The 27160-nt window shown below is 39.5% G+C and overlaps 1 protein-coding gene across 1 annotated transcript in view; it reads right to left on the bottom strand.

Moving 5' to 3' along the window:
* Positions 1-9086: 9086 nt before the first annotated feature.
* Positions 9087-27160, bottom strand: part of RHOBTB1 (Rho related BTB domain containing 1) — a 48452-nt gene continuing 30378 nt past the window's right edge. The window contains exons 4-10 of the mRNA XM_059821171.1: positions 19230-19415; positions 16497-17464; positions 15950-16068; positions 13390-13540; positions 11405-11493; positions 9788-9893; positions 9087-9281 (exon numbers count right to left, since the gene is read on the bottom strand). Of these exons, the coding sequence (XP_059677154.1) occupies positions 9112-9281; positions 9788-9893; positions 11405-11493; positions 13390-13540; positions 15950-16068; positions 16497-17464; positions 19230-19415 (1789 nt within the window). The 3' untranslated portion in view covers positions 9087-9111. The remainder of the gene's footprint in view (positions 9282-9787; positions 9894-11404; positions 11494-13389; positions 13541-15949; positions 16069-16496; positions 17465-19229; positions 19416-27160) is intronic.

Genomic DNA, 27160 nt, shown 5'->3' with positions numbered 1-27160 from the left:
AAACAATGCAGGAACACTGAAATCTTCCAGGAATGGATGAAGGATGAATTCCTCTGCTTTCCCTCCTCCCCTTCATGGGCTGAGCCTGTACTTGCCAACAGGTAAGTGATGAGCTCTTGAACTGACACCAGATAGAAGACCAACCTGTTCAAATACAAGGGACTCTGCCTGCAGCACAGGGAGAGAAAGAGCAGACTTGTGTGTTTCTGCAGTGATGTAGGGGTGACCTTAATGAGGGTCACAGGAACAGCCACAGGCAGATCACCAAAGGTCTGCTCAGCCCCAAATCTTGCCTCTGACAGTGGCCAACAGCAGATGCTTTGGGAAACAAACATAAAGCAAAGGTAAGCATGAAATGGTATTGGGTGGTATACTCCCAACTTTCAGGGCCTTGGGCTTAAGTCCCTGAAGCAGAGGTGATGATCTTGTATTGGACAGCTTTCCTCCCTAAAGGTTTCTTTTGGGAGCTGTGTGAGCTTCCAGACAGTGTTCTCTGGCAAGAAATTTTGCAGCTCAACTAACACTGGTATGGAGAGATGATCTTGGTTGTGAACCTGCCATGTGCTAGTTTCATTTGATGCCATTCAACTCTCATACTCTGGGAGTACTTAGTTACTCCCTGATAGCCTTTCTACCTTCTGTGAGTTTGTGCTTCTCCAATTTCCCCCCCTCCCCAGGCTGAACACAGCCCTTAATGTAATACAGATGCCTGCTTTCTTGGCAGGCTAGAAGGACTAACTCTTCCTGAAAAGCCTTCTGGTTTCCTAGAGTATGCCACTCCCTACAAATGTGCAGACAACTCGGCACAAATACAGTGATTGTGCCAGCCTGCCCTCCCTGTGCACAATTATAGCCTATATCAAAGAATGAGGATGCTCATCAAATGTCAAGTGCCCATATAAAATGGTTTTGACTTGATCAGTGCTTCACTCAAATGCTGCCAAATCAGAAAATGACAGTGTAGCTGACTGCTGAAGGGACAACGGGAAAATGTTGTGGCTGCATTTTTCTCCCTAGGTATTGCAATTAAGACCAAAGGAAATTCAAAGAGAAGATCTGTCTTACACTGATGGGTCCCTGAAAGAAAATAGCAGTGGATGAAACAGTGAAAGAGCAATTTAGTTGAATCTGTAGCTTACACCTGATAGTCCATTCAAGAATTGATTATGATTAGCTGTGCACCTGAAGGAGAGAGATCAGGGGCAGGTGTTGAATCATTTGCATGACCCTGGCAAAACCACTTCTTTATTTTGCAGCAGAGTTGAAACAGACAACATTCCAGAGCCAGTATGGTACAGCTTTTGGATAAACATCGAGGAGATGTAAGGTGTGCTAGAGCGGTTATGGACTCTTGTGGATGGTGGACAGCCTGCCAAGAAGTGGCTTAGTGAATGGGCAATAATCCCGTTAAGTGCAGGTGGTGCAGCAAAGGCACTCTGAAGTGCTGCATGTTACCCTGCAAAAAGCACTGAATTTTTTTAAAAATGCATGCTACCATCAATGCCACCTGGATTTATTATTAGCATTAGAGCAGTAGCATTAGAGCATCATAAGAACTTCCAATAATGGAAGGTGATCAGCCAAATGGCATGGAAGGAACCCTATCAGCTCATTGCAAAGGAGCACATGGATAGGTGGGAAAAGCTCCCCCCCTGCACTTCATCCCAACATTTTTGGAGCATAGAGATCAGCAGTGCTGGGTCAGACTAAGAATTCATCTGTCCCTTATGCTGTCTCTGACAGCAGCCAAAACCTGATGCCCAGAGAAACAAAGAACAGCACAACCAGTTAGCGATACCTCTCCTGAAACCTCCCAGCTATTTGTTTGACTTCAGAAATTGCTCAGTGGGCCATACTTTCTATGTATTTATTAACTCCCAGTAAACTTCTCATCCATGAACCTTCCCAGATTACCTGGGAACTCGAGCAAGCTCTTCACATCCCCAGAATCACGTGGCAAGTTCTGCAGCTCGACTGCTCTGCATAGGCAGCCTGGCTGACAAGGACTGAAAAACAGCTTAGAAGGAATGGAAGTGCAATGGGCAGAACTGCTGGATTTCTCTTCGGTGTCTGTGTACCTAGGTTTAAGAAAACAGGCTTTTGAAGCCTGAGGGGAGAACTCCTTAGTTCTAACTAAGAAGTTACTTCCCTGGTCCAAGTCTCACCCTGTGTTAATGGGCTGGGAGGGTGAGGAATGTCTCCTTGGTATCTTTTCCTAGAGAAAAACAAAAGCTGTGGAGCTAGAAGAGAACAGCAAGGTAATCAAATGCTGTCCCTATAGTTACGGCTTATGCAGCAAGTCCCTGCCTCTTACAGGTGCATGGCACATGTGGTCCATGTACTACTCAGTGCAGGCCACTGAACTCTTTCTGGACCACTACAGCAAGCTCAGACCAACAACACCTATTGTAGTGTCTAGCCAATAGGTAGCAGAAAAGATTGAAGGTGAATCATCTTATGGCTTCTAACAAACTCTGAGGCACCAGCCTCCTTGCCCCTCTGTTCAGCTATGGAAGAGCAATCAGTTCTATTAACAGTTAGGAAAATTCTGCCCAGCAACCCCTGCAATGACCTTCAGTCCCCTCCTCACTTTCAGACATACTGGAGAGGCCTAAGAAGAAACAAAAGCAAGTCTTTAACTTAATTACCCCATTATCATTTGATAATCACCCAATTATCTTCTGATCTAGTCATTTTTGTTTCTTATTCCTCCTATCTTCTTAACAAATCTACTTTCCACAAAACAAACCTTGTGGTGACTACAGCAAACAAACAGACCCCCCCTGAGCAAATAAAAACCCCGATTAAATGCAGACATTAGTCTCTACAGCTCATTACCACTGTTCCTTTTCTAGCCTTGGAAACTTGAGAAAGGAAAGGCTGTGCAGCTGTGGGAACTGCAGTCCTCCACTGACTGCAGCACCTGCCAGAGAGATGCACTCTGTCCCGCAGGCCAGAAATCATTTCAGTGTACTCACTTTACTGCGCTTGGCCAGCCAAAATGAAGCTGGGGAGGACCTGCCTTAGCAGACCAGCCTGAGGGAGGCAGGAAAAGCTCCATGTACCCCTCGGACAGCTACGAAGTAGAGGCAAATCTTACTCTCTGAAGATGAGTAGTAAGTGTGCGAGTACTTACACTTGATTGAGGTTGTTTTACAGAGTGCTGTCGGATGTCTTACAGACCACAGGACTAGTGATGCTCGATCACATCCCCTGCAAGCCAACGTATCTCTTCTGGCAGACGCTGCTGTGCAGGAAAGGGGAGGATTCACAGAGCTTCCCTGGCCTCAGAGAGTCCCCAGGGGCTCCTTAGAAACCCGCTTTCTTTATACTGCTTGTGGGAAAAGGCATCATCATCTAACAAACTTTCATGTGATGAGATCTGTTAATTATTTAAAAATTAACCCCAGACACTCTACAACTGAAAATGTAGATGTGATTTAATCAGCACAGGGATCCACAAAACTTTGCAAGCAGGCTGCAAGTCTAATTGAGGACCCAGGAGAGAAATCTAAAGAAATTTCTTTGTAATATGTAGTGCACAAGTAAAACTTATAGTAGCTGGGAGGTGGGGGCAATCCCATCTGATCATCCAGTCAGAATGACCAGCTTATATTTAATGACAAAGATGCAAATTTAATCATAGACTCTTAAACTGCTGCTAATTGTAGGGTTTTTTTTTTTAACCTGTGAGGATAACTCGGCTATTCAGCACTAATACCTGGAATGCCATGTACACCTTATTATACAGCCATAACTTTAAAAAATATTAATCCCCATTGGGAATGAAGAATCCTTTTTTTAAAATGTTAAAGGCAAGAAAATTTCTTAAGAAAATCCTCCCTGTGAAGTGTCATCACCTGGCTGCTTATCTAAAACTTCAGAGCAGCCAGAATGGGGTGGGGGGAAGAGACAGTCCTCCACTGTGGCTGCTCAGACCTGTGCAATAGAGAGGGATGGCACCCGACTTGCTAATTTTACCTAATGTTGAAGCCTGCTTTTCTTTACAGCTGAAAACCAGAGCTTCTATCTACAGGGAATCTACCCCTCCCCAATTTTGCATCTTTAAATGGTACCTGAAATACTGGTGTCCAGGCTGTCACACAGCTGGTCCCTGTGTGTTCTGTGACTCCGTCTCTGAGTTTGAGTGTTCTTTGAAAGTTGTTTATTTTATATTTTTTATTTTGAAATCTCTAAACAGGCCAATACCTGGCTGCCACAGAGCTTTGTTCTTCCACTGTGTGCTGTCCTAGTGAAGGAGACTGACTGGAGATCCTTCATACGTTGGGGTAAGGTCCTTGCTGTTCTGGAATATCCTTCAACATGAGACAAAAATAGATCCACCATGTCCAACAAGTGGTACTGGGCTCCTCTGCAGGCCAAAGGACAGATCGTGGGGTATCGGTGCTATACGGGAAGGGACTTGAGATGAATCACTAATACAGTGTTTTTCACAGTAGCCTGTGTCCCCTCACCCTGTGGAGGGGGGATGCAGGACCTGCATGATGAGAAGATCTATTGCTGCAGAACAGCCCCATGGGATGTTGTAGCTATATGGCCTGCTTACAAATGAAATAATAAGGCTAAACAATTATAAAGGAGCCATTACAATTCTGTTGTCCCATACTAACTGCTCTCTCTGAATCACATCTTTATCTCAGTTTGACTTTCTCTAGAGCTGGGATACATTAGCATAATCATTCTTGCATCCTCTGATGTTCAAACTTTCTTCTTAGTCTCCTGCAGCCTTGATCCAAAAGCTTTTCATATTTCTACCAGAAATCAAGATTTTTATGTAAGCAGCAGTGAGGGATTTAGTTTGCATGTATAAATATACAATAGTCTCAGTGCTCTGGCTGCTAGTGCAAAGTGAGTCCATGACACGGGTTATATTCTCTCAGCTAAAGGCAAAGGCATATGTTAACTGACAATGAATTAGCCCATTGTAGAGCCTGCAGGATGGGGATTATTGCTGCTAACACACTGTCTTATCCTGCATGCAGTACATCCTAAAGTAAACTTCTGTTAACAGATTTGGAACACAGGCAAGCGATAATGTGTAAATTCATTAGGTGGCTTTGAGGTGCGTGTGGGTATCACATCCATTTCAATAGGAATTTTGCCTGCGGGAGAAGTAGACTCATGCAAATGCTGTTAGGTCATTTTAATAGACCAAAAATCTAAGGGGATTCAGAAGTGGCAAGTAGCCACCTTAAAGACACCTCAGTGCATAGTACATACCTTGGATTCCAACCCAGAGTAAATAAATGCTGGCCTATCCAGTGACATGAGTATAAAGACTATGATCTAGGAAAAAAAGGGACAGAACAGGGACAAAACTGTAGTTCCATCTGACAAAGCAAATCTCTTCACCAGACTGTAATCTTAAAAAAGCCTGGAAGAACTGAAATATTTCACCATTCTGGAGTTTAGGGACCAAAATTAATCCTATTTAGTACATTAGATCTTTACCTAAACCTCTTTGTACAGAAGATGGAAGACTTGGCCCTCAGAGCAGGATTTCCAAGATGCCTGCAGCTGGTCTCCCAGTTCTTGTTACTGGAATATGGAAAAAACTTCCTGATTTTACAAATCAAACACTTCTAAGCATGTTATTCTTGAGGGATATATGTGGGTAAGTTGCTGAAGAATTAGGGCAATAAAGCACTGTGCTGCTCTTGCCTTATTTGCTCTGGTACAATTCTGCTTTCGGTGCTCAGAAGGGATGTCCAGATTAGTCTCTTCTACTAGGCAACCCTTTTTAATGTACCCACTATTTAATACTATCTAGCTTACCTTTGCACACTTTAAGGCCTGATCTCACTAAAAGACAGTGATGAGTAGGTCTTCAGCAAATGAAATCAGTGAGTTGCGGCTGAAATCTGACCAATCCCATCTTAATCACAAAACACTTCTACTTCTGGCTTTTGTGAGTGGGAAGCCACAGAAACTGGTTTGTGTTGTGATGCAGAGGAACTTGCTCGCAGAAATTCTGTCTTAAAGAACAAATAGAAAAACACTGTTTCTAAGAAATAAGCTGAATAAGACTCCCCAGAAACAAAGGACATGCAACTTCTTCTAAACAGTCATAATATGCAAAACAGAATGCCCTGAAGAGCAATCCTTCTGATTTGCTCCTTCCTTCCATGCTACTGGTTTTATCATAATCAATCAAGAGAATTATTTTTACACCTAATGTCACCACTTTTTCTGTTGAGCCCATTACCTTTTTCTAAGGGTAAGATCAAAGAAATAAAATTTTGCTTCCAAAAATAAAACACTGAGATATGTAACCTTCTCATAAATCAGCATGTTATAAGAATGTACACTGTGTGCTGAATGTGCTTACTTTGAATGTCCTTGGCATTGCTTAAGAGCTTTAAAAAAAAAAAAAAATCACAAACATGGCATTCTTTGCATGACATCTTGCAAAAATCCTCTAGAAAAGCACCAACTTTCTACCTCTATCAATTAAAAAAAATATATTCAGGGAGGTAGTTGCTGAGAGTCCACTAACAGGTAATGAGAGATTCTGCATAATGGCTGACAACTAAGGCAGTGAGAAAGCAGGGAACACAGTGTCTGTACAAAGTTTAGAGCATACTGAAAACCTTATTGACTTCCTGCTGTTTACCTGCATTTTTCCTCCCCATGTCTGTCATGACTAATTAGTTTCATGTCCCTTGGGTAATATCATGGTAATTAAATATCAGAAACCATGGGGAAAAGTGGCAAGAGATTTTTTTTTTTTGCTATGCAGTTTAACAGTAAGTGACAAGCACCAACCTCCCACCATCATATACAAACACCGTAGGATTTCCTTGTGACATTCCCAACCATAAATCCTAATACGCCATGCAAGTATCAGTTCAGTAAAATTCGGTGGATGATACCACGACTGAATGCTTACAAGCAGCACTAAAAAGGATGACACATAATGCAAAATTTAGGAAGCTTCTTCAAGAGCTGGGAGACAATTTGTAACTAAACAGTTTTATTGACTTTTTTCCCAAAATAAAAAACACAAAATAACCACCAAGATTAAAGGCCATAGACAGCATTAACCAAATGAACCAGCCACTTGGTTATAGCAGCTGATAGCTAGCACAACTGGATATTATTGCATATACCTCAGGTTCATTTATATATCCATTACAGTTTGGCAAGATTACAATCATACAGTAGCTTTGGTTGTGTAAAACCTAGTAGCAATACTTACTTAAAATGTGACTGGTTAATATTTTATGACAACAGGTATTTATCTCATCTTAGTCTTGACACATCTTCTCTTGCTTATTCTTCTCCTCCACAATATACATTATCACTGACTGAGAATTAAGGAGACATATTTGCAACCATAATTTCTAGCCCTTCTTTTATCACTGTACAGTGATGAAACTTATAGGGGTAGGAATCTGTCACTTGCTTTCCTTATGAAAGTTTGTAGAGCAGCATCTCTTTCCATGCTGGGTGGCTTCTACCATCCTGTGGTAGCATCTGCCAAGAATTAGTCCATTCAGAATGCAAATATGTAGACCTGTATATGGCTTTCAGTCCAAAGCCTTTCCTGACCTACAGTACTGGGGTTTGACTGCACTGCCTTGCCTTTGAATACAGAAAAAACAACGAACAAACAGCTTTTCACATTGGTATGCTGAGCTGCCAGCACAAAACAATATTAACGAACCTAATACACAATACTACCTTGGTTACAGAATTGTGCCTGAGACACGGATTGCATGTGTATGTTCTACAGTCTATGTATTTTAGTTTTGGTCTTTTAAAAAATGCTCTCATCCTTATGTAATCTAGTGTAACACTGCAGCTTTAGAGTAATGGTTGATAAGAAGTCATAAACACACAGGCTATTTGAAAACACTGGAGGCTTTTTTTTTTCCCTTGCACCGCTTGTGCAGAATTTCTGCCTTTCTGACATCATTTTTCCCCCAGCTTTCTGGGAATACCTACTTCCAGGGGAAATACACGATCTACTTAAAAATAATCTAACATTTTGAGTTCTACCTGGGAAAAGCTATAAAACAATTTGGATCAAACTGAAGTGATCTTGTGTGAAGGGTCTTGTGAAGACCCTTCTTCATTTACAAAATACTATAACACTAGATAACTCCTACTTGTTTTTGCAGCCCTTTCATTTGCACCGAAGCAAAAAGGAATTCGGCATTAGGAATGGCTGCATGGTTAAGATCCCACAGAACAAGGTAACTGCCATGCAGTAATTCAAATGCAAGCAGTGTAACTGCTTTTTGTATTCAGATCCATACTTGTATAAGGATATAAATTAATAAGCCCTTCTAAATGATTTGAGAAATATTCTCTTTGATCTAGACATATAAAACCTCTGAATACTTAGAATCACTAGATTTCACATGGCCCACATAGTCGTAATTATTTGCACTTACATGGCAAATATTAGAAATACATTTTCCTGCAGTTGAGCAGGTAATTATACTGCCTATTATTCAGCTGAGCAAAGATCAAGCACTCTATATCTTGCAGTTATTGGATCTTATTCTAATCCTTTACTTTAGAAGGGGGAAATAACCATCTAATTATATTACCAGTGCACAGTACTTAGTTTAAAAAAGACAACCTATACTGGACAACTAGATTTTTTCCTAAGATGACTTTTTACGAGATACTCTAAAAAGCGGTCTCTTATAGCTGAAAAGTGTCTATTTCACTGTACTCGCATAGTAAAAATAGTTAAAATCTAATTACAAAGCTGCTACATGGTTATTTTGTGGTCTGTAAAATAAAATGGTATCCAGAATTTTATCTGAACAAAACACACCAGACAGTATAAAAATATTTCCCAATTGGAGATTGAAACATTAATGCTGGATTTTTTTTTTTTTTTTGTATAAAAAGAAATGTAATAATGGTAGACACTTATCTGCTTACTAGCCAAAAATATACATATGACTTTGCGGAGCTGTTCCAGGCTCACTTTCAGTGAGCTTGTGCTTTTGACCCCAGCAATAATAAATGCACACGTGGAACAAAGTTTCCTGAAAACCTGAACTACATCTTATTTCTAACAATAAGACTAATTTCTGACAGTGGCTATGGATTTCCACTTATTTGCTTTGTTCAGGCAACTACAGCAGAGGAATTCCAGAAGCACCACTTCCGCTTTGAATGATGTTTATTCAGTGCCACATCTTCCTTTTCTCTTTCTTTTTTAACTCGTTGGTAGTGATCTTCTTCCTTTAAATACCACACAGGTGGCCAGCGATGCCTCTCAAAATATTCTTGATTATCTGATTAAAAAGAAACAATCAAAAAGCCCCCAAACAAGCCAATAAGATATACAAAGCCCAGAAATGTCTGCAAAAGGCTATGCCGTTAATCATTTATCCAGTCTGTATGTTAGCTGGCTTATCAGGGATTCCCCCAGTTTCCTGATACGCCTTCCTTACAGGGTGAAAAGACTTTGAAAGCAGTTACACTCAAAGAGGCTTTAGTCCACCAAAGAGTGTAAAAAAGCAAGCCCTTTACAGAGCGCATATTTCATTGTGGAGCCTGAAAATAGCTCTGTTCCTTTTAGCGTCACTGAAATAGGTATAGAACAAAACGCTTGTTCAGGCATCAGGCTAATGACTACGACCTTTCTTTACAAAGAATTTACGAATGCTAGTCAAGATAGCAGAAAGGTTCAGTCTCATGGCTTAGCTATCTGAGCTCACCTTTGTCTTCATGTTCATCAACTGGGTGGGGAGAAAGAAGGGGAAACCTCATGAAAACTGGGAACTAAAGTTGCCCATACCTGAAGATTTAGCTTTGATTTCCTTGCGGAATTTGGAGCAAACACTGTTGTAATTCGTGCAGATGTAGTGCAAGCACCAAGCTGCCAGCTGGTTAGCATTGTGAAACTGTAAAGAAAAACGAAGAGCTTATTCCATTTCCTGAGGTTATCATTCATTTTGCAGGCCCAATTAACAACTAAAGCTAGAATGGTCCCCAGCAGATTGTATCTGGCAGCACTCTCCTAAGCATTCAGGGAAGCTTTTGAGGCTGAAGTGGCCTCTAGATGCCCGAGACCTTATCACACAATTCTGCTGGAAAAACCAGCAGCCCAAAAGGCTCATGAATAGGTGCTTAGCATGCACAGCATCTGGCAAACTGCATTCAGTCCCACACAGGATCTGAACACAAGGCATGCTGGACCTGAATCTTCTGGTATGATTGTACGAGTCATATATCCCTATCAGTTACTGCAAAGCCTGCTCTGAAGTGACTCCCTGGAAAACTATGCTCATTGACAGAATTCAAGCATTACTGAAAGCTCAGTGCAAAATCTTGTACAAGCTTCCCATGGTCGTAAGGAAGCATAGCTATAATGCAAGTCAGATTGTACAGCATGTGTATCTATTTTTGTGTTCTGACTGTCTACTATGATCTTCTCAGCTTATAAACACATCATATTGATACAGATACTAGGCACAGAGGATACCCTAACAGTAGTTAAACATATTACTTCTGTCTTCAACCAGGAGAAAAAAAAAAGAAAATTTCGATTTTATGAAGAGTGTTTTAAGTGACGCGAGCTGCCTTTTCTTGGAAGGGGTTCAATCCTGGTTTTGAAGTAGTATTACAGGTATTGCAAGAGAGGCACCTGAAAGCAGCTGCAGGAAATCTTGCATGGTGGCCAGCCTGAGCTGTATTTCAGTGCTACTTAAACCCCTGACTTCAAACCAAGCTGCAGCCAGACTCATCATTAGTGTGAAATCAAGAGTAATAAAATTTAAAAAACATTTTAGCTTGTAATACGGTATCTGGGAGACTGCTGTATCACTCCTTTTGGAAAACAGAGGCGTGCAATTTAACTGTGAGCTGGGGGCTCTCTCTTGTCATGGTTTCTGGGCCTCAAGAAAACACTGAAACGTGTTTGAACATAAAGTAGTAGGATTTGCACTCACTCTGAACTATCAGATGACTGGCTCTGAGTAGCCAGTCTAAGTGTCAAGTCTAAGAATACAAAAAATGTTGCCTTTGCAATACAGGTCTAAATATATCTACAAGATCTGAATTGAAGGGAACCCGGGAATCAGTCACCATTACAAAGCTGAACAGCTTCATTACATTGCATTTCATCTTACTAAAGCATAGCCATGAGAACATGGAGCTTGGAATCTCCACAATCAAGAAAACTAAAACATGTATTTGAAAGACAACTCCTCCGAAATTACTTAAATAGATGTTTCAGCTTCGAACTAACGGAAAAATCTTCTTTAAAATAGAAGATAAAACTAAGTTTTATTGTCAGTCACTCTCGGAACTGCAGACTTTGAGCCAACTAGAAGCAATGCTCAGAACCAGTAAGGTGCTAAAAGCAAGTCCTGCAGTTGGCTAGAATATCTTTAAAAAAACAGTGCACACTGACCTGTGCCAATTCCAAATAGGACAGTACTTCTCCATCTATTGCAATGCCACTCATGGAGGCTTTTGTCAGCTCTTCTACTGCATGCTGTTCTGTGAGAGGAGAAAACTCATCACTCACATGGGAAACAGTCACATTTCAAGGTCAGATCATACACAAGTAACAAAGAAGGCGGCATGTTCTCCCTCCTCCTAGTGTTAACTCTAGCATTATGCAAGTGGCACATTCACCCAGATATCATGAGCAACTTCAGATTTGGGTAAAGTCAAATTCTGGCCTTTAGAGTTGTGGCTGGAGATTCTGCATCACAGGTATAAACTGTCTTGCTTGAGTGGAGCACAGTCCATATAGGAGGATTTGCCCCTTTGCCTCAACCCAAACTATCTATTTCTGGTTTCACACACAATTCTTATCTCTTTCTTACATAAAGCAAGCCTGTAATTAATAACGGCTTATAGAAGGACAAAGTTCAGCAGCCACTACTCTCTTTCTGGCAGAATGGATGGGTGCAATATTCAATATAAATTAGAAATATGAATCAGCTGTCTCATTTGGGTAATGCAAAAGCAATAGCCAAGTTTTTAGGCAACAGCGCATTTGCCGTTGCATTGTGGATTTATTAATAAGTATACCCACAGCACTGATATAGAATAGTTCATATCAGGCCCTCCTCAGATTCTCAGATTAGTCATTCCTAGGGATCCAGATGAAGGCTGACCAGCTCTCCCCAAAAGTCACTTCAGTTCAAGAGTCTCCTTAGCCCTTTGCTATCACCACTTCCTAGAAGCTTAGAAGTTTGAGTGGTTTTTTGGGAAATGTTGTGAGCTGATTTGATTCTACTGGGTTCAGTTGATGGCAATCACCTTTGGACTCAAACTTATTTCATCAAGAATTAAATGGAATGAAATATTTCTTCTTAATACTACATGTATGTTTATTTTCCACTACTTAAAAAAATAACCAAGACTTCAGTTAAAATGCGTATATAAAATCAGACAATAAAGATTTGGTTTATCAGAACCAGTGAAGACAAGGTACACGCTCCTGATGCATAACTGAAGGAGAGCTAGGATCACAGAATCACAACGGTTAGAAAAGACCTGTAAGATCACCAAGTCCAACCATCAACGAACACCACCATGCCCATTAAACTATGTCCCACAATGCCATGTCCACACGTTCCTTGAACACCTCCAGTGATGGTGACTCCACCACTTTGGCATGTGATTAAATTTTGCCTAAATGTTGTCATGTAAATACATGTAGCTTTGCTTCATCTGTCTCTGAGTTTTGGCCTTGGCCATGTCTTCAGAACAATGCCAAGTTACATACATAGAAAGAAACAAATTAAAGAAAAGAAAAAAACCCCAGAGGTCTGGGGTGTGTATGGATTTAATTTTAAAACTAAGTAGTATCCTATCCTGTAATTTTTCTCTAAACACATGCTTGAAAAATTTTGCTTCCTGAAATGAGGGTTGAATCCCCATGTATATACCAAAATATTAAATTCTAATCTAGGCAGTGAAAAGGGATCCAGACAGCATTTCTAAAAAACATGATGATCTAGATCAGTTTTGAATTGGCTCAGTTACTCTCTTTGAATAGAAATGTATAATGGAGCACTTCATTCATTACGTAATGGAAAGCCTGGGGTCCATCCTGTTTTCAGGTAAATTAACAACAACAGAATGCATACTACAAACCACAGACATTCTATCAATGTTAAAGAGAAGGTTTACTCCTTCTGTTCTTAAAGCACAGAATACTTCAATGTTCTGAGCTGGTTTAGCACAAAACTAAAAAAGGCAAGAGAAAGGCAAATACATTTTTCTAAGTGAAAATACCAATTTGTATTACAATATCCCTTTCAGAAAAAAAAGTATTTATTTTCCCTGACACTTGAGAAAATCCTGTGCATTCCAAAACCATTAAAACATGTTTCAGCCATTGCAGAAGACGCTGCATTGGACAAGGCCACAAATTCTTACCTGCTAGCGCAATCAGGTGAGGAAGGCAAAACCTATTTGCCAACGCAATTAACTCAAGTGTGTCCAGTTCCTGACTGGAGGACAGTTGCTTGGTATACAAGTAATCTAAAACCGCTTGCATGGAAGTCTTGTTTATGTTGGGAAGAACTACCTGGAAAAGATATTTAAGAAAAGAGTCTCTAATAATTAAGGAATTTTCATACAGAGGCCATATTTCACTTCTGCCACTTTGCTGGACTGTCTCTTTTTCTCTCCAAGTCATTTCAGAAATGCAGGGAAAACAGTTTTCAAAAAAGAAATTTCCCATTAAAGTTCAAGAAGCTGCCAACAGGTAAGCACACCTCTGGAGTCAGATCCTTTGCCAGTTTACATACAAGCAACTCTACCAAGTTACCAGAATTGGATCCACATCAAACAGTGAATCTGTTCAGTGCTTTCTAGCCTGTGAATGGATAGCTTTGTCGGATATATAAAGCCGCTGAGCACCTCCCATGCCAAACTTCCCTTGGTAGACTTCTTGAGGAATGCAATCTATCTGCTCCTGGCAAGCGATATTCTGGGGGTTCTGAGAATAACAGAAACCAAAGGATAGCAAAAAAGCCACCCTTCTCAGTCTGTTTACAAATAACCAAATTATCCGTAAATGATGGTTGGGAAGGGACTGAGAATGGAAGAAATGAGGCAAAGAAAATGTAAACAGTTTCTGCCACACACATGTAATTAAGTGTAACCACTGTGTAATGAAACTACTAAGACTAGGACAAAAGCTATCTAACTTCTCACCAGCACAACCCTAACTCCACTTCACTGCAGGCAAGCCTAAAAAAAAAAAAGGAAGGAGTATCAGAAAACCTCACTGTAACCTATTGCTGTAGCATCTCAACTAGAGTTTGCACACATGATCACTCCTCCAAAGAACAGGGTAAAACTGATTCTTCTGGGGCTCAAGGTTGCGGCAAGTAAGTCTGCTTCCAATACCCAAGCTAGTCAATCCCATTAATCAGCAGTTTGTAACGTACATCTTCATAACTCAAGAGATGCTGGCACTGAAGAATGGAGTGTGGTATTCTGAAGAAGCAGGCAGAGCAGAAAGGCAGAGCAGAAAAATAATAAAATTATGATGAGGAATTAAATGTACATACAACTTAATCTGACTGCTTGGAAGCAGTCAGCACATACTTCCCGCAAGAAGGGGGTTAATTGTTGTCATGTAGCTGGTTGTTAACCTCTGAGGGCTTGTGAATTTTTCTTTCAGCTCTGCCTGGATGGGTGGGACTCAAACCCAGATTTGATAGTGCTAAAGCATGAACCCCTTATGCATATCAGCAACTCTGGGAAGCAGCTCAGTTCTCCAAGAAAGAGGAGCTAGTTGTGAAACTCATTCATTATTAATATATTTTCGTTAATGCAGAGAACAGTAAATTCAGTGAATGACTTTATAAAATGTTGTGTCCCAAATACAGAAAAAGTAATAAGTAAAAAGTAGATGGTTTTATTTTTTGTAAACCAGTCAAAGGAAACCGCTCAATTCATATCTACCTACATTTTAAAACTTCCAAAGGCATTACCGAATGCTTTAAACTCTACAAAATGGAAGCTAAATATTTTAAATTGGAAAGATGAGCTAAGACTGTTAAGTTAATCATTAAAAATAGGCTGGTAGAAAATAAATGTATCTTCTTCATTGCCAAATGTTGCTTACTAGAATCAAACTATGTATTTTTAATGAACCACTTGTCGAGCATGCCTCTGGGAAAGGAATTATGTTTACAGCTGTATTAGAAGAAGCAAGAAAAATCTAAGTAGAACACAATCTTCTGGAACATTAAACACAGAAAACCTGAACTCTTCATATAAACAAGACCCATAAGTATGCAAAGGAACAAGAAAATCAAAACAAAAATCAAAACCTGGGTATGGATAAGACACAAGAAAAAAATATTAGCAGAGTGTTTGAAAACAGACCACGAAGGCACCTGAAAATCCAAGGCTTCTGCTGCAAAATCTTAATTCAAAGCATTGAGATCTTTTATACTGTAATTTATACCTGCTTTACTCAAGAGAACTAGCTGATGCACAAGAGAATCTGAGCTTAGTTTCTACTGAAGTACTGTGAAGCCAGCCCCCTTTTCTAGTTGAACACTCCATGTTCTTTAACCTTTTTTCCCCTTTAATTCCTTCCTCAATGCCCCTGCTCCAAGTATTCTTTGTAATGCTTCTCATTGTATAAATATATATTCACACAACTTTAAAACTTATTTTAAAGAAATTCACAAATCCATATTTAATTTTCCCCCCATGTTTAATATTTTAAAGGATTTCAGGTTTAAACACACACTCCAGCATTTGGAGGAAGTCTCATGCCTTACATAAAATATGTTATCCTCCTAGGCAACCTAATTTAATGCCTTAAGAAGAGAAGCATCCCAGGTCTGCAAGGGAAGAATAAAGACTCATTCCAGCGGTTATTGCAACCCTTCAAATAGATACAAAATTATGCTTCCGTCACCCTAAATCCATCAGACCTTATAAGCAAAATGGAAAAAAAATGGACAAATACCTCACTGTTTGAGCTTTCAATAAATGATCCTCCAAACATAGCAGACATCCATTCACAGCTACAGATCAGCAGTGGCTTGTGGGCATTTATGGTTCCATCATCCAATTTAAATGTCACATCTGCCATGGGAACAAAGAAACAGGCATGCTGCAAGTCTGCGTTTAAAGTGAAACTGTGTCTCAAGGATGTATGTTTCATTTGCACATTGTTAACACCAAGGACTTCTTTCACTTCTCACGACCCCCACCCTGAAGATAACTCTAGCGTTTTATATAGTGAAATAAAAAGCCTCAGTTAAAAGGGGGATATTGGATGTTCAACACTGGAAAATTGGGTCACTTATTCAAAAGCTTCTGTGTAGATTTTGAGAAATTAAACTGCAGAATCCCAGGTTGGAACAGTTGGCCCTGCGTAACACTATAATTTTGGGCTCATCCCTCCTCTCAGAGCAATATAAGCTGTCACAGTTTTTGAAGTCTGTGAAGCAACAGTAACATGAATGAGAAAAGAATTAGTGCTTTTCCTGTTAAAGTATGTATTTACTTACCAGAAAATGTCCCTTTGCAAAGGCACTCTTTTATCCGATTAGCTTTTCTGACATGAAATGCTTTAGTAATCTCTTGATTCATGAAGGCTTCTTTATTCATAATATTCTCCACCATCATTCGCAAATCAAATACTTCCAAGATTTCAGCAATCTGAGCCAGTCTTGTGAGATCTTTTTCATTTTCATCCAGTTGCCCTGTGTATAGAAACTGCAAAACAGTTTTAAAAGGTCCAGCCTGCACAGATGAATCCATTTTTACCACAGTTACAGGACACGTCCTATTTGAAACAGGATTCACTTGCATTTCCTTATGCACACTAACAAACCCCTTACCCCAGGATGACAGAGATCTTGCTGCAGAATTTGTTTCACCAGGTTCGGGTTCTAGCATGTTTAAAGAGTCGGTACTTTCTGGTGGGGAAATTTTAACATCAGCAGATTTCAAGGATGTCTCATCACTGTCACCATTTGTCTCAAGGTGACTTGTCAGAACATCCTTATTTCTATTTTCTTTATTACACTGTGTTTCATCCAAGTCTGGACTTTCCTCACATTCCATTAAGAAAAGGTCATAAAACTTTGAAGAGGAGGTAGCTAGGTAAATCTTGTGAGCAAAAATGTAGTCCTGCTCCTGGAGAACAAACATAACATCTGCACACAGTGGGCTGTCCAATAAATATCCAGCTTCATTCATGCTTGGTACAGGACATTCAGGAATTTTGATAACCGGAGGAGGGGCTTTTGGAGGTAGGAATGGAGCCTGAAGCAAAGGTTTTTGGACCTTCTTCAAATGAGATTTCCAGAACTGCAGGTGTCTTCTGGAGATCAGGGCAGCTCTAATTGCATTGTCAAACACGTCTTTAATTCCAAACTGGTCAAATACACTGGTTTCATAGTACGGTATCCCAAGTTCCTTGGCAACCTCTCTGCCTCTTTCTGGTGGCAAAATGTCTCCTCTTTTTATTGGCCTAAGGTTAAACAAAAAAGAAACCTTCTCACATAAACGATCATCACAAAGTTACTTCAGAAAGCATGGAATTTTACAAAATGTCTCAGCACAAATTCTAAGATAACTATCATTCAAATGAAACAAAATATAAAATTAATCCCACAAAACCCTTTGGAAATCTACAACCGTGACTCCAGAGAGTTTTAGAATAGCACATACTTGTAATTTTGTTTAAGTTTGGTGATGTCTTTGCAATATTACTAAAAATATGTATAAATCATTTGCACAAAATGGAGCAAGCCTTCTCTCTGTTAAAGGGAAATTTACAGGAAAAAATGTTGATAGGATGCTTGAGAACTTTCATTATTTAAAAAACCTCCTAACAGCCCTTTCTACTCAGATATTCTGTCAGTATCTTTCTTTGTATCCATCATTTAAACTCAAATGGAAATTCTCATGACAGAGAAATGCCACAAATATAGCTAAATATGAAATGAGAAATATTTCTTAAGCTTATGCTTTTTAAAGAAATTCATAGTAGCCTATGAAAAAAGTGTAACTGAACACACACTTCAAGAGATAGGCCTGTTTTGGCTGTAGAAGCATTATGTGGGAACCTATGAATTTCCAGAGCAGCTCTAGTACACGATGTAGGGTGAACAAACCAGAAAAAAGTCTGGGCTAGGATCCATTTTCCCAACAAAAAAATCATCTCACCAGAAGACATGACCCAACAGTGTGTTCTCTGAGCATACCATATTGGGCAGACACAAGCTGGCACAGACTTAACACACTCCAGACAACAGCTTGCTTTAGTCGGCCAGCTAATAATCAGCTCAGGTGGCAGAAGTCTGTGCTAGACATGCAGAGTACTGTTTCAAACTTTATTAATGGTGAAATCAGAAAGGAGGATTAGGGCAGAAGAAGACTTTTGAGTTTTGAAAAAACATTTCCTTTTAAAGAGTCGACCACAAAGCCCACCCCACCCACACAATGAAGAAATGTTTAATAAACAAAAAAACCTATGAAAGTCATATTGCTGAGTCAAGAATTTGAATACAATGCAATGCAAAGTTTTCTACGAGCCCATGAAATATTAATTCAATCCCTTTACAGCAATTTGTTACAATACAGTCTTTAATTACATGAGCATGGATATTGTTTCCATGAAGCTGGTCTCATTCAAATTCACATAAAAGGAGGAAATTAGAAGTGAGCAGGTGATTGTGGGACTGTTTTGCCCAAACATGTGAATACTTTTCTTTTGAATCTGGAAAAATCAAAGCTTCTCCAGAATGATCCCAAACTCTCTTTTAATGTCAGAACTTAAAAAAAAAATTAATTTGCAACTACTTTATTTTCTGCCATGATCTAGCATTACATTTACCAAAAAATAATATTTGAGAATTAAGAAAACTTGAGTAGAATCTGTCAGTTTACAACAGTACCTAACAGTAGTGACAGTGTAGGACATGATACACATGTTCAGATGGAGAAAGACGTATATGAAAACCTCCAGTAATCATTATTATCTCTATCTTATTGTAGTGTTCAGGCACCCGAACAAGTTTAGAAGTCCAATGTGCAAAAATATTGTGGGAAACATATAATAACTGCATGTGTTAAAGAACTAACCAACTCAGACAACAGAATTAAAACGAAGAAAGTACATATATTTTCATTTCACAAAAAAGGAAACTAGGCTCTATCATTTCTCTTCTGAAAGTACTGTACCTGATTACCAAGGTGATTTTTTTTAATTCTTATTTTTGTTTAAACCTTACCTTGCCAAAGGCCGTCTGGCTCTGTTAACAGCCTCAAGATCTGCATAGCGGAGATCTAGTTGGCAGCCCACCAGAATGACAGGTGTGCGAGGACAGAAGTGCTTGATTTCTTGATACCACATTGTTTTCACATGATTCAGGGAATTAGGATTAGCAATTGAAAAGCACAGAACAACGACATCAGACCTAGAAAGGCAACAAGAAAATACCCAGTTAAAACCCAACAAACATGCTTTCCGCTGCAGCTTCACCTATTTTCGTCACTCCAGCTTAAAGCTACTTTACTCTACATTTTGAAAAATGTGCTGACTCCAGATGTCAGAATACATGTTGTTCGTGTAGAGGTTTGATAGAAGCTACACATTTCATCACAAAAGCATAGGAGCACAAATCCACATACCTAGGAAGCACTGCCCCTCCATGCCAAGAGATGATCCTTGCACATATGAAGAGAGCACTAAGAAGAGAGGTAGGGCTTGCCATTCTCTACTTTTACACTACAGTTAATTCACAGGCTGTCATTGCTCAAGAAATAATTCTGCCGACTGGACACCTAAATTGCAATTCAAAGATCATTGGTGCTTAGGAATTAGAAAGGAGTTATGCAAAACTTCAGAACAGCCACACAGGCAGACACAGATCACTTCTGAACTTGTCATGGAGAAATACCTTTACTGTCCCATTTTAGATACTGAGGTGGTCTCCTTTGCAATGCACTTTGCACAGCAATTCTCTTTAATAAATAACCTGTTAGAAGGGCAAATTACTGCAAAACGACCACTTCTACAGTATAAGCAAAAATAAACATTATGATGAAAATAAGGTCAGTAAAGTGTAGAATAGGACAGTGGCTTAAATCAGAGTAAGCATGACAATATTCCCAGGATTTTAAAGGTTTTAAGAAAACAAAAAGTACTTCACTGAATAAACTTGCTTTATAAATTGTAACTATGAGGATTAAGGTTGACAGTTCATCCACTAAACCACCACCTAATTCTTGTCAGAGCTAGCACCCTAAGGCAGAGAAATGCTTGAGTACTTGTCTCAGGGCATTCTTAACTTGGGGCAATTTCATTATTTATAAACTGGGATGGGATGTTACAAAGCAGTTCTCAAGCTCTTGGGTCTCTCTTGGGGAAAAAAGAAAAGAAGAGGAAAAGTTGAATGGAAACTCTTAAGAAAAATTGAGGGGAAGGGACATTTTGAGGAGGCAACTTCTTGCTACAGAATTGTCAGCAGGATAAGCTCAGCAATACCATGTCTATCTCATTTCTATTATTCTTTAATTTAGCACAAATGTGTTGTGTCTGCAGTTTGTGTAATGTATAGAGCAGCAGCAGTGAATCTTAACATTCACCTTTTAAATAATGAAATACCTCCTCAGTACTGCTGCTTCCTACATTTCACTGAGGGCACAGATATATCCAGCAAGACCGTTTCTAAAGATAGCTGCATACAATACGGGTACTGCTGTGAGCATAAATTTAATGCAAGAGAAATGCTCCTGCTCCACGTTTGTATCTTATATAAACTGCAACACATCTGTCATATCTAGAAACAAGGCCTTTTCAAACTGGAAAGTTATCTACTAAATAGCGAAGTGGTAAGCAGCTAATACACTGGTCTTCTAAATAAGCGAGGCAAACACTCTTTAAACTCAAACTTGCTCTATTCAAGGTCACGTAAGAGTAAAACCTAGGCTCCAGCAGACATTTGCTTAGCTCCCAGAAAGGAGGAATCAATGCACAGCTAAGATTAAAAAAACTGTGTTACACATATTCTAATCTGGTCAATTGTTGTTTAATTCAAGATCATCAGGACTGCTGGAGAGGCAAGCGCTGGCTGGCTGGCTGGCCCTAACTATAACTAAGCATCTTAGAGGGACAGACAGTCTTGCGTCCTTCAGAGATTAATACCTAAGCCAAGTAATTGCAGTCACGAGTACCTAACCCTCCTGACTATAAACCACAAGACACACATCACATCTCTCAGAAAACTGAAAGGAAACGGAGCTTCAGCAGGAGTTCACAGGCAGGAGATGACAACAGCTCCCCCACAGCGCTGCTGCTGCCCAATGCTGGGCTGGCCACAGAACTGGGCTCCTGAGAAGAGCCAGTGATGATTTGTTTCCTTGGACAGGATGGGCCCAGACTACCCAGCAGACTGGCCCCGGCACAGCCCGACATGTGTTACAGCCCTTCCCAAGGGAGTCTCACGTTTTTGCCACAGAGCTGCATGTGGTTCTTGAGCAACTCATCACCTCTGACCTTCCCTGGGTGACCATAAAACTGAGCTGGGGAAAGCTGGTTTCTTTACCTATAACTTACAACACACATAGCATTGCACTAACAGGGCATTTCCACCTTACTGCCTTCCAAATGAAGTGAAAAACAGAATAAAGAGGTAAAAAAATGTGATTTGCATATTATTTATCCTGTGTTAAAACCTGGACATCCCCATAAAATTAATATCCTGAGAGTTCTGTACCGAACAGGGAGAAATAAATGGCCCTGTGCCATAAACAGGACAGATGGGAAATCACTGGGTAGTGACAGAGTTCACACGCTGAACCAGCACCACAGCTGGGTCTGCCAGCTCACAAAATACATCCACCTTATCATAATAAATTAAGTTTTCATTCAAGTCATAAGCATGATTTGTACTATTAGTACAAACTGGAGACAGTAATATATGAGGAAGATTAACTGTCTACATAGGACTGTGAACATTTGGGGAAAACTGTCCTTTGGAAACTTGAATTAAAATATCCACAATTCCCTTTAATGTCAAAGGCACATTTACAACTTGGTAATGCCTCAGTATAAAGTTTGGTTTGACATTTGTTCATAAAAGACAGAACCCGTCAGGTTAAAATAATGCATTAATATTTCCCAAACATTAAAAATTTACCAATGTTATTTTAATATTCTCAGGAAACATAAAAGGATATGATTTTAAAAAAATATCTAATTTATTGCCATTTTTGTGCGGTTTAGTTACTTGGAGAATGTGAAAGGATGAATCAGGTTTACTTCTGCTTTCCTCTTTCTCTCTGCAGCAATATATTCACAAATACAAGCTGCTTTTTTCTAAAAAGAAATTTCATAACCATTTCCCAATAAAATTCAGGAATGATTCAAGAAACATTTCCATAGACCTGAATACCAAAATGTGCTTTAGAACTTCTCCATCACATTCCTCCTAGAGCACCGTCCAATTGAGATGGGCAATAGATAAGGCCCTGTGTGCATCCACCTTTGTTAAATACAACAAAGGTGTATGATTACACTTACTGCATATACTGCTGTTTGATACTGAAGTATCACAAGAAACAAAGGTAAGTATTACAAGTAACTCAGCAAAGAGAAACAGTAGCTTGGATATCCAACACATTGTCTTGTAGATTCAGTGGTACATGTTGGAAATGCGTAACTGATTTATTCTTACATTCTGCTTTTCATAAGTTTATCAGAAGAAATTGTGAATCATCTACTCCTATTCCTTGAAACATCTGAATGTACTTATGTATCACCAAAACTCATAACTTCTGTGTGACTTGCTCTAGCGTGTGATCAACCACCAATGAAACACTGCCTCACCAATGCAAGAAAACAGGTTTCTTTCTACTCACACTGGGGCTCCAAACAGGGGAGAACACAATGTAGATGTGTGGGACTTGGCAGATGGGAAAGGGGAACAGATTCTCTCAGCAAATCAACCACCACTCTCACGTTTGTCCCTTCCTGGCTGACCAGACTCCTGCATTGGAGTCTCACATTAAAGTGTAAGAGCAGCGTAAGAGCACTTCAAATGCTCCCCTTGGAGCAGCAGAAGTAGTTCTTAATGCGAAACATACACATCTGAAGTCAGCCCGGCTTGGTCTAAACATAGTTATGGACTACCTATAGGAGGCTTCTGTGGGCAAAGAAAGAACCTTACCATCATTCCGAGAAGCAACCCATCTACATAGTGTAGGTATTACCTCAATGCATTCAGTGATATTTTCCCAAACTTGGGTAAGAAGAACTTTTGAAGCAACTAGCCCTTTTTAGACTTCAGAGAATGAAAAGAAACCCTCTAGACAACCAAATCTCTGGCAGGAATCAGCACATGGTGTGCTGCCATCCTGCGAGCTCCTAGTGTGTGAGTTATGAGCTGTATCAGATGTACAGAGCGCAGTCCAAGTCACTGCTGAAAAGCAAGCAGTATAGCACTGACAAAGACAAGACGACTTTAAATTATCAACCCCAGGCTTCAGCAGTAGTCAAGCTACCGGTAACCATTGTAACCATCTGGAAGTTACTCTGCAATCACTACAATCAGAAACTCGTGAGGTGGGGGAAAAAAAGCAGTACATTAGCTATGTAACAAGCCTTTCTGATGGAGCTGTTAGAAGCAGCAGAGAAGTTAATGTTTTCTAACTAGAGCTGTTTTGTGTAACAGAGCACTCCATTCATTTGGGACTGAGATTTTGAAAGACTCATCTGCTTACATGCTATGTGTGTTCCTGAGCTGGTGTAATGAGCTGCACTGCAGATGTACCTACACGCCACTTTGCTGATCCAATTCTCAATGAGAAACTGCTACATATTTTCCATCTTCCCTAATACTCTTATTTTAGACAGAACTTCAAGGAAACAGCAATATTAAATGATATCTCATATATTCCATGGCAAGCGTGTTTTAAAGTTTAATGTTTCCTAGTCTGAATCTAGAGTTATAAACTGTGATGCAGAAACAGGCTGCCTTCTGAAATGTACACACTGCATTACCTAGGAAGAAGTTATTCCCTCTAGTTTATAATTTACAAGTTACTGGGTAAAACTGCTGCATGCAAGAATTGCTGCTCATGTGTAAGGGGTATCATTTACCACATAGTCATGGAATAATACTGTTGGGTTTGGAAAGGGGAAGGAATAAAGCTGTGAGGAATACAGAATGTGAAGAGAAGATGTCTCTGATATGGAAATCAATGCAGGGAGTGGGAAAGTGGAAAAGGGGGAAGACTGAACTGTATTGCTATGCTATCTTCTCATCTTTCTAGAGGACAAGTCAAAAGTACATATTTTGTTTTATAGAGCTTAAACGAGACCCAAGAGTTAAATCTGACAGAATCAGTTTAAGGATAGACAAATTATATTTTGGTTGACAAGAAGTCTGTTGCACATATTTAATCAAATCAAACTTTAAGAATAGACCGGGGGAGGAAGGAAAAAAAAAACCCAGTGGATTTCTCCTACTATAATCTTTATTTTTCCCTGGTTTTAGATATCAGCTTGCTCTGAGAAGCAAGGTTGAAGTAAGGGGGTCTATTAGAATTTTACAGAGCAATCAATTTGGTAGAGGTTCATCCAAATTGTTCGAGTCTGTTGAATTTACCAGAACAGCTAATGCTTAGACATTTATTTATCAATAAAAAGTTGTTTTGCTTTTCCTCCTTCTGCCCTCATTTTTTTTCCTCGACACACTTCCCATAATTTTCCCAAGGTTCCTAAGAGAACTGCATCATAGCTGAACATATCCCGTTGAGACCAGAATTAGACAAGAGCTGTCTCTAGTGTCCACCTGGATAGTCCTTCAACCACCTGAAAGGAAAGATTGTGTAGGGCAGCAGACTGAGTGCAAATACCAGCTCCCAAGTTCCCAAACACAGTAGGTTCAGGCAGTAGAAGGCCACCTAAGAATTAAATTGAGAATCTCGTTTATGGCTGAACGAAACACTGCTACATCTCCATGTCAATCCAGATACATTTTGAAGAGAGAGATTCACTCAGTTATACAACATTTTTCATGCATGCATCTCACTGAGATGAAAAAAAAATTGTGCAGATAAGCAAGGCTGATGTTTTAAGTGGACTCAGTTTTTAGTAAATGCAGTTGCAGCCATCACATGAAATGAGAAGAAATTCATTAAGTGACTGGTGAGCATAACAAAATGACCTGAACACACAGGACTTATGTGCACACACTCAAAACAGATGAGAGGCTAGAAAAACTAAAATGCAGGGGGTGCCTGGCATGTGAAGAACTGAAGATATCCAGGTAAGGCAGGGCAAGACCATGCAGTGCCCTGGATGTGAGCAAGAAAATCAATTAGTTCTATACTTTACCGACAGCAGTGAAGCTTCTTAAGTACTGGTGTAATGTGCGAAACTGTCAAAATGCCCTGAAATATATTCAGATTTTGTGGTGAGTAGCATGCAGATCTAGTTCTAAAATTTCTGTAACATCATTTTTAGTAGGAAACAACAGTAATAAAAAGAAGGTAAAGCTACCCTTAAGAAAATTGCATATTTCAAGACTGTGCTTCAAAAGTGGAAAGAGTTTTCCCATACATTCCTTAGAAACAATACATCATTCTTAAATGTTAAGCAGTTTAAAATCTCTTCTATTTCCTTTGAGGTACTCATGGGAAAACAGTGGTGCATTTACAAAGAATGACAAAAAATGTTTTGATATCACAAAGAATGATTAAAATATCTCATTTCCCATTGCAGAAACATGTAAGAGCTATTCTGATTGTACAAATGCTTGACCAGAAATAGTGCTAAAAAGAATGGCAAAGTCATGTGGAACAATGTAACAAGAGGAAAACAATTTTATTTTTAAAGGACTGCTTACACAGTCTTGGAATTTTATTGCTGGCTGTAAGAAGTGAATTCATCCATAATTCTGGTTCAGCATTTACATATGAAAAATTCCATCTTAGTGCTAAATAGAACTTTGCAGTTGAAACAGGCTGCCTGCAAGGTACCCTAGCATGATTCTGGGCCAAACTTTGCCAGCAGACTCAGTAAAACTCTCTTTGGAATCAGGTATGTTTGCAGCATACACATCCACCATAACATACCAATACATGCCTTCTTCCCTTCCCCGGAGCAGAGATCTCGATTACTGCATTTCTAATGCAGGAACAAAAATTCTATGATAAATAGAATTCTAAAGATAGTTAACTGAGGCTGAAATAGTGAAATATTCTGTGTATCACATGCAAAGAAAGTTGGGGTTTATAAAAGTAAGACACAAAGCCAGAACACCAAATCAATGGAGAAGGATGAAAGAAAACTATAGAGCAAGAGAAGGTACAGGGCTAGCTGGAACGCATCTGATCAACCTGGGGCAAACACCAAAACTCACAATATCATACAGAGAGTCTGGTAAGAATATAGCTAAAAATGCTTTTGTAAGATGTATCAGCTGACTGCTGTCTGAAGACAGCAGTCAGAAAATAAAATAATGACAAATAAATTCACAAAACAATGGAGAAAGCAGAAACACAGGGAAAGGTGGGCTTTTCGAGCTTATTTTCTGTTATTGTAAGGAGGCAGCTTACAGATGAGAACTACATGCTATCTCTCTACAGAGAACCAACTAATTTTCACCAAAGATACTGCAGAAGAATAAATGAAAGAAGACATGAACCCTTTCTTTAGTCCCGGATCCATCCTCTAAAAAAACCCAGGAACCAATGATCAATCAGAAAAACATACTGGGTTTAAAAGAAGTAAGAAGAGATTTAGTTAAAACATCATTTGAAGCAACATGTTTAGAAGAAAAAAAAATATTTCAAGGTAGGGGAGGGATGTAAGGATGGAAGAGAAAAAAAAAAAAAAAGAAAAAGGAAGATCCAAAGCTAGGTCCCAAAATTCAGTAAAAGTGTGATTCTTTCTAAGTATTGATGAAGAACACGGATAGGAAGCCAGGGACAAGACAAAGAGGGAGGTAAAAATCCAGAGAAGATGAATGAATGATAGGATTTGGTTTGCATCCAGTCTGAGAGTGACTGACGAAGTCACAGAAGACATGAAAACTGAACATTAGCAGATGCTAGATGCATCTCTTTCTCTGGGGAGAAAATATAGACTTTCATATTTTTTGCTTTCCTTGGGCTATTGCCAAAACCAGCCTCCTCCTCTTTTTTTAATTTAAAA

This window comes from Gavia stellata, chromosome 9, assembly GCF_030936135.1.
Source record: "Gavia stellata isolate bGavSte3 chromosome 9, bGavSte3.hap2, whole genome shotgun sequence".
NCBI classification, from domain to species: Eukaryota; Metazoa; Chordata; class Aves; order Gaviiformes; family Gaviidae; genus Gavia; species Gavia stellata.
The sequence above is the reverse complement of the archived record's forward strand: the minus strand, read 5'-3'. Positions and strand labels throughout refer to the sequence as shown.